Genomic DNA, 14,682 nt, shown 5'->3' with positions numbered 1-14,682 from the left:
GGAGAGCCCACGTCATCTCGGGCCATGTTAGTTTGTCAGTCGATTTGGCCCATCTTGAGGTCATCTTTCGTCAGAATGGTTATTGTGAGAGACAGATCACACATGCTTTGCCGTATCGACGAACCGTGCACCGGATGAGCGACGCCCCAGACGCTAAGCCTACGCCCTTTTTGCTTCTGCAGGAAGAACTTCCAATAATCACTTTTATGGAGTCTGATGCTGAAGAGTTCGCTACTTTTGTCATGCAGTAATTTGATTTTCAAGAAGGCAATTCTGCAGTGAAGCTGGTACTGGCTGATTTTCAAAATGATTCAAATTTCTTTCTTCAAGCTCTGAACATATTTAACCTCTTGTTCCTAAAGAAAAAAAAACCAACCTAATTTTGGTCCAGGTTCGACTGAAAATGAACGCAGTTTTCAGCTTTACATGTGTGTGAGGTTTCCTTTTCTAGTATGAAATTTATAATAAATACAGTACAGACTGACTGGCGGACAAAATGGTTCAAATGGCTCTGAGCTCTATGGGACTTAACATCTGTGGTCATCAGTCCCCTAGAACTTAGAACTACTTAAACCTAACTAACCTAAGGACATCACACACTTCCATGCCCGAGGCAGGATTCGAACCTGCGACGTAGCAGTCGCGCGGTTCCGGACTGAGCGCCTAGAACCGCTAGACCACCGCGGCCGGCGACTGGCGGACATTTGGACAACTGTATTTGAATGGCAGCCACTACCTACTCCCGTAACATCAAAATAACTTGCTGCTGACAGAAACGAGTAAACAATTATGATAAAAAAATCTGTTCTTATATCTGTATTGAAATCATTAACTGCACTTCAATTTCTTTCTTACGTACAATTGAATCAGAATTTTTTCCTATTTACAGTTAAATTAAAATTCATTTCATATTTACTAGAAATGTAAGTTTAATAACAAACAAATGTCAGATCTTTTAAAAAACACTTATTTCTGTTCTACTTTCTTTTAGTAGCCCACAACAGGATTTATAAACGGCACGGTAGTTCACTTATAAGTTTGGCGACCATAGCTCCAGGGGATCGAGAGCATAAGAATTTCACCGTGCCCTTCCTTCTCATCTCAGTGCTCTCAAATATCGACTGCAGCTTTGCCTCAAATAATGCAATTAACATGTATTCATTTGGTAAACAGGCTATTTTTCTTAGACAAACAAAATTTTGCTTCGGGATATACGTATGTGCTTACAAACACGCTGGAAGAAAATGAATCAGAAACCAAGCATTCAGCTGCATCGTCTGCACGATGAGGAAAACATTACAGCATTAGACTTCCAAGTGTTCGCGTTACGTCATGGAGACCTGCAACTTCAAAAACAAAAAATACAGCATTACATCCTTTTTCAAGCATGACAAACTGCTCTATTATTTACGGAGATAAAAAAATAACGGGAGACAAGATGATGAATCATTCTTCTTTTGGCAAAAGGATGTAAATCCAGAAAGAGAAAAGAAGTGAGACAGTAAAATTCTCACCATGAGAGAGCTTTGTTTGAGGACAAGGATACGTAACTATTTTGATTACTTTAACAACATGGGGTTACGCAACTGCGGCTAACACCCAGCAATATAAATACAAAGGTTACTAGGAAAGTTTTGCAATACGACGCAACAATGAGTCGCAGGAGGGTGACTGTTGCTGTGTTCTGATAATACATCATACTTGCATTGTAGCCGCTGAGCCGTGGCCGCAGTCGTTCACTAGCAGGGTTAGTTGGAAGTGCTTGCTATGGCATCGTGGTCACAGAGTGAGATTTGGGCAGTTTTGCGGTGCAACTTTGCGCATGGTTTAAACATAAACCACTGCTTTGAAGAAATGACTCTTGCACTCTGTGATGTGTGTCCACATCGTACAACTATATTCAGATGGTAGAGTGAACTCTTAAAGAGAAAATTTCACTCTGGACGATGGGAAGGCCACGATCATCAGTTAGGGAGGAAAATATTGATGCCGCGAGGAAAATGCTACACGAAGACAGGCAAGTGATCTGCAAGCAGACAGAGGATGATGATGAGTCCCAGACTTCTTTACAGAGCGTAGGAGACCCGTGCCGCCTTACTAGGCAAGACAGAGGATACCTTAGGACTAAATGCACCAGCAATTCGTTCTGTTCTGCATGATCATTTGCAAATAAAGAAACTTTGTTGTCTCTGGGTCTCTGCATAGACTGACGGAAGAGCAGATGACACGGCGTGAGACTTGATGCAGGGAGATGTTAAAGAAGTCTTCTAAGGGGCAATCTCAGTAAGTGAATAATATCGTGATAGTTGACGAGACTTGGGGTCCTCTGACTCAAGACAAGGTTGAATCTTTGAAGATGACGACACACCCGTAGCTGTCAGAAAATCCCGATCAGTAAAGAAGAAAATGATAGCTGTCTTTTTTTTTCAAATGCAACGGAATTGTGGAGAGCGCTGTTTTGGGCACACAGAAGGCTGTCACAGAAAAGTGGTGCACTGAGCTGTCTCTGCCCAGTCTTCCAATCTTTGAAGAACGTGCGATCGACGTCAAGAATGAGCATTTGGTACATCCATCATAACAACGGCGCTAAAGCATGTGGTGAATATTTGTGGCGAACAGGACTAAGACTTCTTGAGCACCCTCCTTGCAATCCAGACCTGGCTCCTTGTGACTCTGCACTGTTCCCACATGTGGAAAAAAAAAAAATTGCTCTACCTAACCACTGCAATATATATCACTTGTCACTGTTCTACTGTAGCAAGCCTTGCCCCCCCCCCCCCCCTCCTTCGTCCGTTACCAAATTGGCTATTTCTTGGTGACTCGGGACGTGTCCTTATCAACCGATCACTACTTTTACTCAGGTTGTGCCATAACGGTTTTTTATTCCTCAATTTGACTCAGTACCTCCTCACCTTCAGCATTCTGCTGTAGCAAGAAATTTCAAGTGCTTCAATTCTCCTCCTGTCTATACCACTTATCAAGCATGTGCCACTTCCATACAACACTATACTCAGAAAAATATCTTCAGGAAAGACTCCTAAAACTTATTCTTATACTCAATTTTAACAAGTTTTCCAGAAGTGCTTTACTTGACCTTGTATCCTGTCTACATTGATCATTTTCAGCACAACATATAAACTACTTTCAGCGTTTCAATTCTAAACCAAATTCCCTCAGCTGCATATGACTTAACCATTCCATTACCATTCTTTCACTTTTGTTGATGTTCATCTTATAACCTCTTTTCATGACACTATCCATTACAGTCAACTGATGTTCCAAGTCCACTGCAGTCTCTGACAGAATGGCAACATTTCTTCTGTTTCCTTTACTGACTGCTCAGTCCACAAATTGAATAACACAGGGAATAATCTCCAACCCACTCTCCCTTCTCAACCACTTCTCTTTCGTGCCCTTTTGACGCTCACGTCTAGTTTCTACACAAGTTGTAGATGGCCTTTTGCTCCCTGTATTTTATCCCTGCCACCTACAGTATTTCATAACGTGTGTTCCAGTCAACATTTCTCTAAATGTACAAACTCTAAAAATGTACTTCTTAAATAACGTTGAAAACGTAAAGACGTAAAAATTCTGTCGTATTTCCTAATGAGTCATGTAGTCACGGTACACATAATTACGCAACAAACCAAAACTGACGATCGATTCGTTATGAGTATAATCCCATAGTCTGCTTCGACGTATTTCGGAAAAAAAACATTGCTACGTGTCTAAGTTTTTATTTAGATTACTCAACCGCTGAACCCAACCAATACCTTGTAACAACTAAAATCAGTAGGCACCTGCAGTACTGCCCTTGATGGAATACGAGTGATATGACCCCAATCCAGGATGATGTCACTGGCGACAGCGAACACTCCCCTGCGCCAAAGGTCACGGCTTTGATCACGGTTGCTGGGTCACAGCGCGTAATGCTGCAGAAATGCCGCACATGCGGCGTTGTGTCACAAGCTGTCATTTCAAACGTCACATCCCGAGCCGAAATACAACTTGTGGAAATGCCGGTACGGAATAATAAGCCTTTGAATTTTGTGAAAATACCGTTACGGGATAAGGCTTTGAATTTACTAACTTTTCTTTACCTCCAAGATTTAACTGTAAGAAAACTGAGACCCGCCGAATTTACCAAGTCGCCTATGTGTATTGTTCAGTGCAAAACGACCAATTGTATTTATAATATAACAACTAGCATGGGGTTTCACGTAAATCTGTCGTTAACCTGAAGGTTGCTTTGAAAAGCAAAGCCGGCCGAAGTGGCCGTGCGGTTAAAGGCGCTGCAGTCTGGAACCGCAAGACCGCTGGTTCGAATCCTGCCTCGGGCATGGATGTTTGTGATGTCCTTTAGGTTAGTTAGGTTTAACTAGTTCTAAGTTCTAGGGGACTAATGACCTCAGCAGTTGAGTCCCATAGTGCTCAGAGCCATTTTGAAAAGCAAAGTGCTTACTAAACATGGTTTTCGTGGGGACAGTAAGCCATTGCCTTCCTCCTCCCACTAAAACAGACTTAACTACACAAATAAAAACAGTTTAACATGGATACTGAACGTCGGTGGAGCTTCAAATTATTCATATTACTAAATCACCACCAGTGGCCCAAGAAGCGATATGTGACGGAAAATATTCCAAGGCCGACTTAGGATTCACCCCTGGTCCCCCGGACTTTTTGCCTTTTAGTCTGACATCCACTGACACTCAACAAATATAAAAGAAATGGTTGTCATACTAAAGAGTAGAAATACTACGTACAGATCATGACTTCATTTTTTTGACGATGTTTATCGAGTAACTAGTTCCTCTCAAGGCGATCCTTTCCCTATATACAGTCTACATATTGTAAGCATTTGTGAGTTCTTTCCCAAATTTAAAAACACAACAAAATAATATACATCACAGTTTTCTCAAAGAAATCTGTATTATTTACAGTATTTTTCCTTTTTATGGATAACAGTTGTTATATTTGGCAACATGATTCAATAAAAGGACAAAATCTGTGTTTTTGCAAGGCAATGTCATCACTGAGAAATCAGTTTACAGCATCTACAAATAAATGATCTGCTACATCTCTGTATGAGACCACAACTGTAATCCATAATCATGTAGTACTCATTAATGTGTACGTCGATGTGCTTATATAATTTGCCCTATAGGTTTCGCGCCAATCTGTATGACGCTTGGGTCGGTTTGCACTAAACAGGTGCAGCTTCATGTTTAACTGTAAGTCCATTGTGAATCAATTATGTTCACCTTAGCTCATACTCAAAAATGCAGTTGTTTTGTTGCATACTAGAGTAGTAGTAACAAGTCAGTTTGATTTCTTGTACGTATTAAATCTGTAGATACGTTGCGCTGTCAATTTTCGATCATTGCATGATACACACAATTAACGCAGGGAAGGGGGCTGTGCTACCCATCGGTAATAAGCACTTTTCCTTTCAAAAATTTAGTTTAGTTTCAATAAGCATTTAACAGAAAATTACCTCAACACAAACTGATATTGCATTGATGGTTCCACATATACATACGTCACATGGAGTGAAAATACTGTATCAAATATTTTTATTCAGGTCACACGCTTCTTACAGCATAAAATAAAATTCTGAATGATGTTTACATGTTTCGAATGAGGTGCACCTCAGTTAACAGTCTGGGAGGAAAGCCGCTGTCCGGTACCTGATGTTTATATTTTGTTACTTAATGACATTCCACACTTCGTTCATTTATTTAATGACACTCCGTTGAAGCGTTATTTTTGTTTATCACGCTACGTGGTTAGTTTAATTTATTCAACACAAATGAGCCTTTTACATTCCATTCAAACGCATCAAAACAAACCGCTGTTCGTACTTACACCTTGAATATTATTATATTAAAAGCGTCGCAATGTAACAGTTTGCTGAAAACTAACGTTAAATTAAATAAAAATGGTAGTTACCTTAATTGATAGTCGAAATCTCCATCAAACAACAACAAAAACAGAGTTCTGACACAACCGCCAACTTTGATCACTAGCTCGCCGATGGGTTGGGCACGAACACGGACGCCACTCGCTGCCGCAGCACAAAATGTTCATCCGCTGCATCGTGCAATTTTCAAACTTTCACAAAATGTAAAACCATCTTTCATGGATGCTATCAATAAACTAACTTACCTCTAATGTCAATTAACAGATTCGCGCTTTAAACACACACGTCGTCAGCAATACAATCAAAGAATTACCCGTACTACATTTCGACATTAAAATTCCACGCGATCACTGCGCCTGTGCAGATGGTACCGTCCACAATCACGCAAACTGACGTCATCCACTATTTCTGCATTGTGCCCCACGTTGATAGAATGGAGACAATATAACTGGTAAAAGACGTCGTATGAGGGTTTAAATAAATCATAATAAAAGAACACAAGGCCCACAAAATAATATTTACTGCACCACACCATCTAAAAACAGTTACAGTGTTGTTTTTTTTTTATACAACTGGCCGTAAAATAGGAATTATACATGTTTCATATTCTCCAACGTTCATAAGACGTCGGTAGATGTCAATATACACAAATATAAACAACCAAATATTGTACTACCGGTCCACTGCAACGACTTCATTGATCAATAAAATTGCAAATCACAAAACTGTACATATTCAAATAAGGAACATATTTCGATTTGGTTGCTGCTGTTAGGGCACACAAACCGATGACATAACAAAATAATTAATATACATCACACAACAACATTTAAAGCTTTATTTTGCATAACACAATTGCATGCAAGGACGACTAGGATCGAATTCTGTTTCAATAAACAGAAATCTGCAGCACAGTTTGGAACACTAAGTGTAAAAGATTGCTTACCATACTCTATGTGATTTGTACTTAGGTGAGAATTGCATGGCATTCACATTACAAAACTATTAAAGATAATTATAAAGAACAGACAATAAGACACACTTTTTGAAAGTGAATGCTTGAAAAGGACTTTCAGTGTACGTCATTAGACTTATGAATGTTTGGTTTAGTTACATCCACAGTTGTGAAAACTCAGACAATTGTGAATCATGAATCCATATGTCCTAATTTGAAATTAGTCACATTTGATGAGTATCAAAGGAAAACACATTAGAATGGACTGGTTTCTTTCTGCATTGTGCCAAATTCTTCCAAGCAAACATAGTAATAACATTTTGACAGAGTAAGTGTAGTTTTTGTGAATTAATTCTGCACTAATCTAAAAGTAACATGTTATGAAATATAATCTTTATTACAATTTGGCAGGTTTTTGTAAAAATAATGGACGTTTCTCCCACTGATTTTATAGCCAATAATTAAGAGAACAGACTATTTACACGATTCTAGCAGAATGTTAATTTTCTATTCAACACCAAGATCTCTCTTTAACTGAACAAAGCAATAATATTCTATTTGGAGATGAAATATTTGCAGTATGCATTATGTCACAGCCTTATTTCCCACCTCCTACCATATAAGACAACTTATGTTTTTTCCTCTTTATGTTTCATATCTTCATTTCGTCTGTTGGCAAGTGTTTTAATCTAAAAGATGATCTATGACAATAAAAATGCAAGAAAAGGGAACAATCTCTAATAAAATGTTAACTTTGAAGTCTAGCAATGAAAATAATAAATTTTTCAAAATATATTAAAATTGGATAGATAAAGAAGCTACTTACCAAGCAGCAGCAGCAGGAGGCAACATATATAAAGGGTAAGCAAATGTGCAAGCTTTTGGAGCCAGCAGTTACTGGTAGAAGGGTTGAAGAGGAAGGAAGAGGGATGAAGAAAAAGGACTGGCTGGCGAGGTTTAGGAAATGGGAAGAGTTCAGAAAAGTTGCCCAGAACCCCATGTCAGAGGCAACTTACCAGACGGGATGAGAAAGAAAGACAAATTGTTGGAGGCTGCACCACACTTAATCTTTATATATGTTTTCGTCTGTCACCGTTTGGTGAGTATATCTTTTATCTACGCAATTCCACTTTGAAGTCTGCAACTCTTTCGATGACCTGCTACAATGACAGCTAACATAATCTCAAGTCAGCTTGTTCTTACAGAATACAAAAATAAGAGGGAAAATCTAGTATTTGACCCAAGTATGGGTGCTATAGACAATTTCGACACCTTGTTCTATTCAGAAAGTTGATCACAGAGACAGGTCTCACTTTTTTTTCCTTAACTTATTATGTGTAACTGATTAAAAGAATTCAACTCTGCACACTATTCAAAATAGCAAACATGTATGTGAATGGAAAATCAGCAACCGAGTACAAAGCTTGTATTAATACAATCAGATTAATTATGTATAAAATACTTTAACTGTAACAAAATTTATTCTCTGGATGCAAATAAAGTTCTGAAGTTTAGCACACATTATTTTCTTCAATCTCAAAATCACAATAATGGACATTTTTTTGCAGCTGATCCCTATTCCAAAACTTCAACATACCTCCAAACATCTTCTGGAGTACCTCCAATTGTTTATCATGAAATTATGCCCTATAAACAATACTATATTGTGCTTCTATCCAAGTATTCGGTTATGTGATCCACTATGAAGACAAATGTTCCACTGGTCTTTCTTTAAATATGCAGATCACTTTATGGAGAGGATCGTATTGAGCAGCTACGTAAGTTACATACCTTGCATAAAACTGATACTTTACAATTTCAGTTTGGTTTACTAATACATTACAAATTGGGCAGCTGCTTGTTTCATTGTTCGAGCTGCAAGTAGATAACCTACACTTGTGTTACTAATCTATGGAACATTAACCACTGTGTGTGTGTGTCCTTTGTCACTTTAGATCAAAATAATACTGACAGAGATTTTAATGTCTTACTCCTGTAGGACAATATGAATAATTACTAGTGTCATCTGAACAAAACTTTTGGGATGCAAACATACTTTTTTAAAATATGTATTTAAGTGATCCGTCAGCACTGAATGTAATGCACACACATCCCATTTCATAAATTCACCCACATTGGAGGGGCAGGGAGGGGGAGTGTAACTCGATAAAATAATGTGATAAGAAAAGATTTGAAATCCAAGATCATTAAGCACAAGAAGTAATAATTTATGCCTGTCAAATTTGGAACAAATGAAAAGCTCAGTGATTCTAACCTCAGATGGGCCAATTTGGACCGACTGCTGTGTCAACCTCAGCCAATGGCATCACCTGGACGCAGTATGAAGGGTGTGGGGTCAACACACTGCTTTTCCAGTTATTGTTAACTCTGCAAGCCTTGGAGCTGTTATTTCTCATACAAGTAGCTCTTCAATTGGCATCATGAGGCTGAGTGGACTCCGTTCCAGTCCTCCAACTGAGAAAAAATCCCTGACAATACCAGGAACTGAACTGGGTCCACTGCGTGGCAGGCAGCCACACTGACCACTAATGTATGAAAGCGGACCAAATTTGGAGTAGTCAGATATAATGAATTCATAAAAATAAGACTACGGTGCTTATGAATGCAAAACATTGCATATGTCACAGTGTCATACACAAAAATTATGTTACTTTCATTGAAATTACAGATTATTGGGCACATAAATACTGGAACTACTGGTAATGGTTTCTTCCAATTATTTTTGAATATGCACAGTTGCAATTATGAACAGTCTTCAAGGTGGTACCATCCTTTATCATAACTAATGTTCTGACGAAGAAAAACCATGTGGATTCTGTGACTGCCAACGCCATGTGTCTGCACCTGCAACAATCAAAGTGCTAATGACAGGCTGTGCTTGACTGCTAACAAATTACTTTTTTAAAATAGAGAATAGTGAAAAAAACTCTGAAATGGCTACGAAGAACACGCAATACTGACCAGCTGCAGCTCATCAATTCAACTGTCACTCCTACATCAAATGCTTTCTTCCTAACAGTCTACGCATCCATGGAGAACGTATCTCCTCCAACACTGAACCGATGAAAGAATCTTACAAACATCTTTCCCAGGTTTCTCTCTCCTTGAACTACCCCACACACCTTGTCCACAAACAATTATCTTGGGCAGTTTGTGCCTTTCTCCCCCAACAGACCTCGATACAGTACTCTGCCAAGGTTACAACTTTGTCAGGTCAAGCCTTTAAATGAAATCATCCCTCCAGATACCCTTCCCACATCACTCACTGATGCCTTTCATTGCCTTCCTAATCTCTGTAACACTGTTCTCAGATGACATATTTCCAGACTGAGCCCAGTACCCACTTACTGAGCCTGTTGTACAGCATGATTCATGAGACTTTATTGCCTGCTTCACCACATGACATTTTGATACTTCCATCCTTAATTATGGAGATGGAAACTATGATCTCTGATACATCCTTGCATTCCACCACACTCCTGAACTTAAATTCTATGAACAATCCTCCTCCTTCCTACCCACTGGTAGAATTTTATTATTTAGTCATTTATTTGCTTGCTTGCTTTTTTATCTCAATTTCCTGCCCCCCCCCCCCCCCGCCCTATTTTTGGTTTCACCCAGTTTTCTTTCTTCTTAGTTATTAATTACACTTCTCAATTTTCTTCCTGTTAGGCCTCAATTCTCTTCCTGTTAGGCCCTTCTACAGGGTGACAATTAATGAACTATATGAAATAAAACCATCATAATTTCTGAACGGTTGTGTTAGTACATTCAAACTGCACAGTTGACCGCGGGGCATGATGGGAATTAGTATACACATATACAGTTTGGTTTAGCAACATAGCCCACCCATTTGGAAGGGTTAATCAATAAGCAAAATTGGCACGTTTGGGGAACAAAAAAAATCAGCATTCCATGATCGAGAAGTCTCTTCACTCTCAACGGGTGACTGTGTGTTGTGCACTGCCCAGTCATGGAATAATTGGTGTGATATTCCTTGATGGCACTGTGACTACTGAAAGGTACCTGAAGGTTTTGGAAGATGATTTCATCCCCATTACCCACAGTGATCCTGATTTCGACAAGATGTGATTCATGCAAGATGTAGCTCGACCCCATCAGAGCACGAGATTTCCTGGATGAGCACTTCGGAGTCCGCATTCTGGCTCTGGGGTATGCATAGGCTACTGGCATGGACCTCGATTGGCCGCAAGATTCTCCAAATTTGAACACATGCGACTCCCTTTTGTGCTGTACAAGATGTACAGCAATAACCCCAAAACCATTGCTGAGCTGAAAACAGCCATTCAGGAGGCCAACAACAGCATCAATGTTCCGGCACTTCGGCGGGTCATGTGGAATTTTGGTATTCGTCTGCACCACGTCATCGTCAATGATGGCAGGCACATCGAACATGTCGTAACCTAAATCCGAATATCTATAGTGACGTTTACATATTGAATGATGTGTGTGGACGCCATAGTTTGTATCTAATTTATTTATTTATTTGTTTTTCATATAGTTCAATAATTGTCACCCTGTATCATCTCTGGGCTGAAACTAACACACTCCTTTGGTCTCTTACTTCCTGACATGTCCCCCTTCACCTATGTCCACCTGATCTGAATGACCTGATACTCCTTTCAAACCTTTTCCAATCTGTACCTCTTTCCTACCTGAAGAAGGAACTAACATTCTGAAAGCTATGTACATTTTATTTAAAAAAAAATTACATGTGTCTGTTAGCAGTATGGTGAACTTTGCTTGAAGGTAAGTACTGGCCGGACATTATGTCTCTATGTACTTTAAAATTTTTCTCAAGTGAATTTTCCTTTCTTCATCTTCAATTCCCTTATGCTTTCAAGCATCACAGTTAAAAGCAAAACGATGAACAGTAAGACTTCAAATGACATAACTTACGTGCAAAGAAATTAGTAAAACTGCTCGAAACATTTCTAAACAAATGAATCAACTTAATCCTGTGGTTGGTACATAGATTATTTCAAATATAGGTGCTATTAAGCTAGTTATGTGTTACAAGAGTCATATAGATGACATATTTTGAGGTAGAATCAATCAATTTATGGTCTATTAAACACATGAGGATCTCTAAACTCTAAGTGATGGAGGTATGTACAATGGAATAAAAATAAAAGAAGGGTGAAGGCTAATGTTCCAATTGTGATATTTAACTCTCCAACATGATAAAAACGGGAACAAATTGATAAACAAGTGATATGTGCTGACTTGGCCATAAAGACGAAAATTTTTTATTATTGTATCATATTCTCCAAGTGATGAGAAAGACGACATGATAGAGAAATTTTATCAAATAATGATAAATACAAAGGGAATGGCAAGTCAGAATTAGGAAAAGAATCTCTATTAGAAGGATCTAAATGACCCCACAGTAAGAAAATTTAACAGCAAAGTATTTGGTCCATAAGGTGAAGACAAAAGTGAGAGAGTAGCAGACTTGTGTGACACAAACTTACGAAAAAATCTTAAATGAATATCTTAATCACAAAGAAATACACATATATCTGGCACAAAAGGAACAATACTTCACACCTGAGACTGATTATATTACAGCAAAACAGAGTTCATAGTTAACAATAAGTATTATGAAAAGGTTTGACATGTACACCTTCATTCAAACAAGTATGCACACATCACACACACATGACCACTATTTCTGGTGGGTGGGTGGAGACAGTGGCCATGGGTGCATGAGGTGTGCTTACTTGTGTGTATGTGTGCATGTCCTTTCTGAAGAAGGTTTGGCCAAAGCTCAATGTGTAACAGTCTTCTGATTGTGCCTGTCCACAACTCAACATCTTCACGGTGAGTAGCAATCTATCCTTTTCATAATACAGTTGATATTCCAACTTAGACTTTCCATTGTTACAATTCATAGTTAAAATTTCAGGACGTAAGCATGCACAGTGCAGAAGAATGTGGAACAGGTAAGCATCTGATACAGGCAAAAGTATCCCTATCACTTCAAAGACAGCAGAAAGCTCCTAAAATGCAACAATTCTTGCAAAAAGAGATTTAATACTGACGATGTAAGAAGAGTCTATTTGACTCTGCTACAGCTAGAAATTAAACTATAAATTAAATGATGTAGCAACAAATGTAACTCAAAGCTCTAGTGCAACAGAAACACCTCACAAGGAGAACTGAATCTGTGGAATGTAGTGGAATAACAAAATGGAACATCAAGTTAAAGAAATGTTGAGGGGAGTATCACATAATAATCTATCGAGGTGCAAAAACAGTTGTCTAATGCAAAGGGATTTCCCAACACTACTACCTGTAGTGTTTGAAAATCACAGGTGGAAACATAAGTGACAATAATGGCTTCAGGAATACTCAGGGGATAGCCTAATGGATAAGGACACTACTCATGATAGACAGAAATCCTGGTGAAAGGTCCAGGTCTGGCACAAATTTTCAGCTGTTACAATGTATTCAGTTCCATCCCTTACTATATATCAGCATGAAAAACTGTATTATTCCGAAAAAAAAACTATTATCCTACTGCAAACAAATTTGTGTGTTGGTACAAGTGAAATGACTGTCTGAAAGTCCTTCCCTCTGGTTTATATCTAAACTAATAATGAAACTGTAAAACCATAATGCCTTTCTGTATGAACATGCTAATTTCTAAAACTAATGAACACATTATCAAAGGGGTTTCACAGGTAACTTTGCTGTAGCTTGAGGCAATGTATAAGCTTCACTTTGTCAAAATTAGACCACAGAAATGAATGATTCTGCAATTTAAAGTTTTTGGAGTCTGCTCAGCTTAGTAGTTCCAATGTTCAGGTTAGTGACTGAGTAGTACACCAAAGAAACAATTGACTGGCATTGTTAAGTTTTTTTTATTTTTTAATTTTTTTTAATTACCTCAATGACAGAAGTATTTTTGGAAGTTTATGTCACTGACAGAATTAACACCACAATCTTATATTTATGAATACAAACTAATCCTGAATTTAGTTGCCTAGGATATACAGATTTGCTCATTTTGTGTACTGAAAACTTAAATGAAATTGCTGTGCTTCTTTTGATGGGTTTCATTAACATTTGACTTCCTGGTTAGGAAAAACGAATTTTCTGACAAAATGATCTTGCAAAGGTTCTGTTTTTACTGATTGAGGTACAGAACCCTGAAAGGTGTTGGTATCCAAAGGTCCTTCTTTAATTTCCATTGCAAACCATGGACATATAGCTAGTATAATACACCATTTGCAGCTCTACCATGAAGGAGACACAAAATATTAAATCAACAAGAGGTACATGTATAGACTGCCTCTGCTACAAGTGCCTAGGTTCAAATTAGGTTTTTCAGTGCTCTGTCAAATTATTTTTACTGTATCATATCTCATCTCATCTCCATTCACTTTCTCCTCCCTTTCAAGGCTGAACTGCCTCTCTCTAAAGAATATCTTATCTATAATATATCTGACACACAATGATAATGAGGGTTTCTAGAATATCCATCAGCACTGCCAATAGAAAAAAATAGAAAGCAACACTCGTACCTCTCAGAGCAATATGTTCCTTCTTCAAGGAGGAAAAAAATATTTGTTGGGGGGAGGGGGGGGGGGGGGAGAAGCTGGAAAATAAGGGAGGGCAGGCCACTCAAATCCTAGGGTACGAAGGATCTCTCTGTTATGAGGAGCAAGGGAACAAGGGAGGTGCAGATGAGGGAGACGGCTTCAGACTGTATGTGGTCAAGCTCTGTGCCAGTCCCATTTCAGAGATGATAGATGGGACA

At 38.6% G+C, this 14,682-nt stretch overlaps 2 protein-coding genes across 6 annotated transcripts in view; both read right to left on the bottom strand.

Moving 5' to 3' along the window:
• Nucleotides 1-6,083, bottom strand: part of LOC124619344 (mesocentin-like) — a 628,722-nt gene extending 622,639 nt beyond the window's left edge. For all 4 annotated transcript variants that reach the window (XM_047145661.1, XM_047145662.1, XM_047145663.1 and 1 more), the window contains exon 1: nucleotides 5,950-6,083. The gene's annotated coding sequence lies outside the window, so the exon portion shown is untranslated. The remainder of the gene's footprint in view (nucleotides 1-5,949) is intronic.
• A 345-nt stretch (nucleotides 6,084-6,428) lies between these two features.
• The window catches only part of LOC124619347 (UDP-glucose 4-epimerase), a 109,493-nt gene continuing 101,239 nt past the window's right edge, over nucleotides 6,429-14,682 (bottom strand). For both annotated transcript variants that reach the window (XM_047145666.1, XM_047145665.1), the window contains exon 8: nucleotides 6,429-9,740. In XM_047145666.1, coding sequence (XP_047001622.1) covers nucleotides 9,679-9,740 — 62 coding nt within the window. In that variant the 3' untranslated portion in view covers nucleotides 6,429-9,678. The remainder of the gene's footprint in view (nucleotides 9,741-14,682) is intronic.

Source organism: Schistocerca americana, chromosome 6, assembly GCF_021461395.2.
Source record: "Schistocerca americana isolate TAMUIC-IGC-003095 chromosome 6, iqSchAmer2.1, whole genome shotgun sequence".
Taxonomy (NCBI): Eukaryota; Metazoa; Arthropoda; class Insecta; order Orthoptera; family Acrididae; genus Schistocerca; species Schistocerca americana.
The sequence above is the reverse complement of the archived record's forward strand: the minus strand, read 5'-3'. Positions and strand labels throughout refer to the sequence as shown.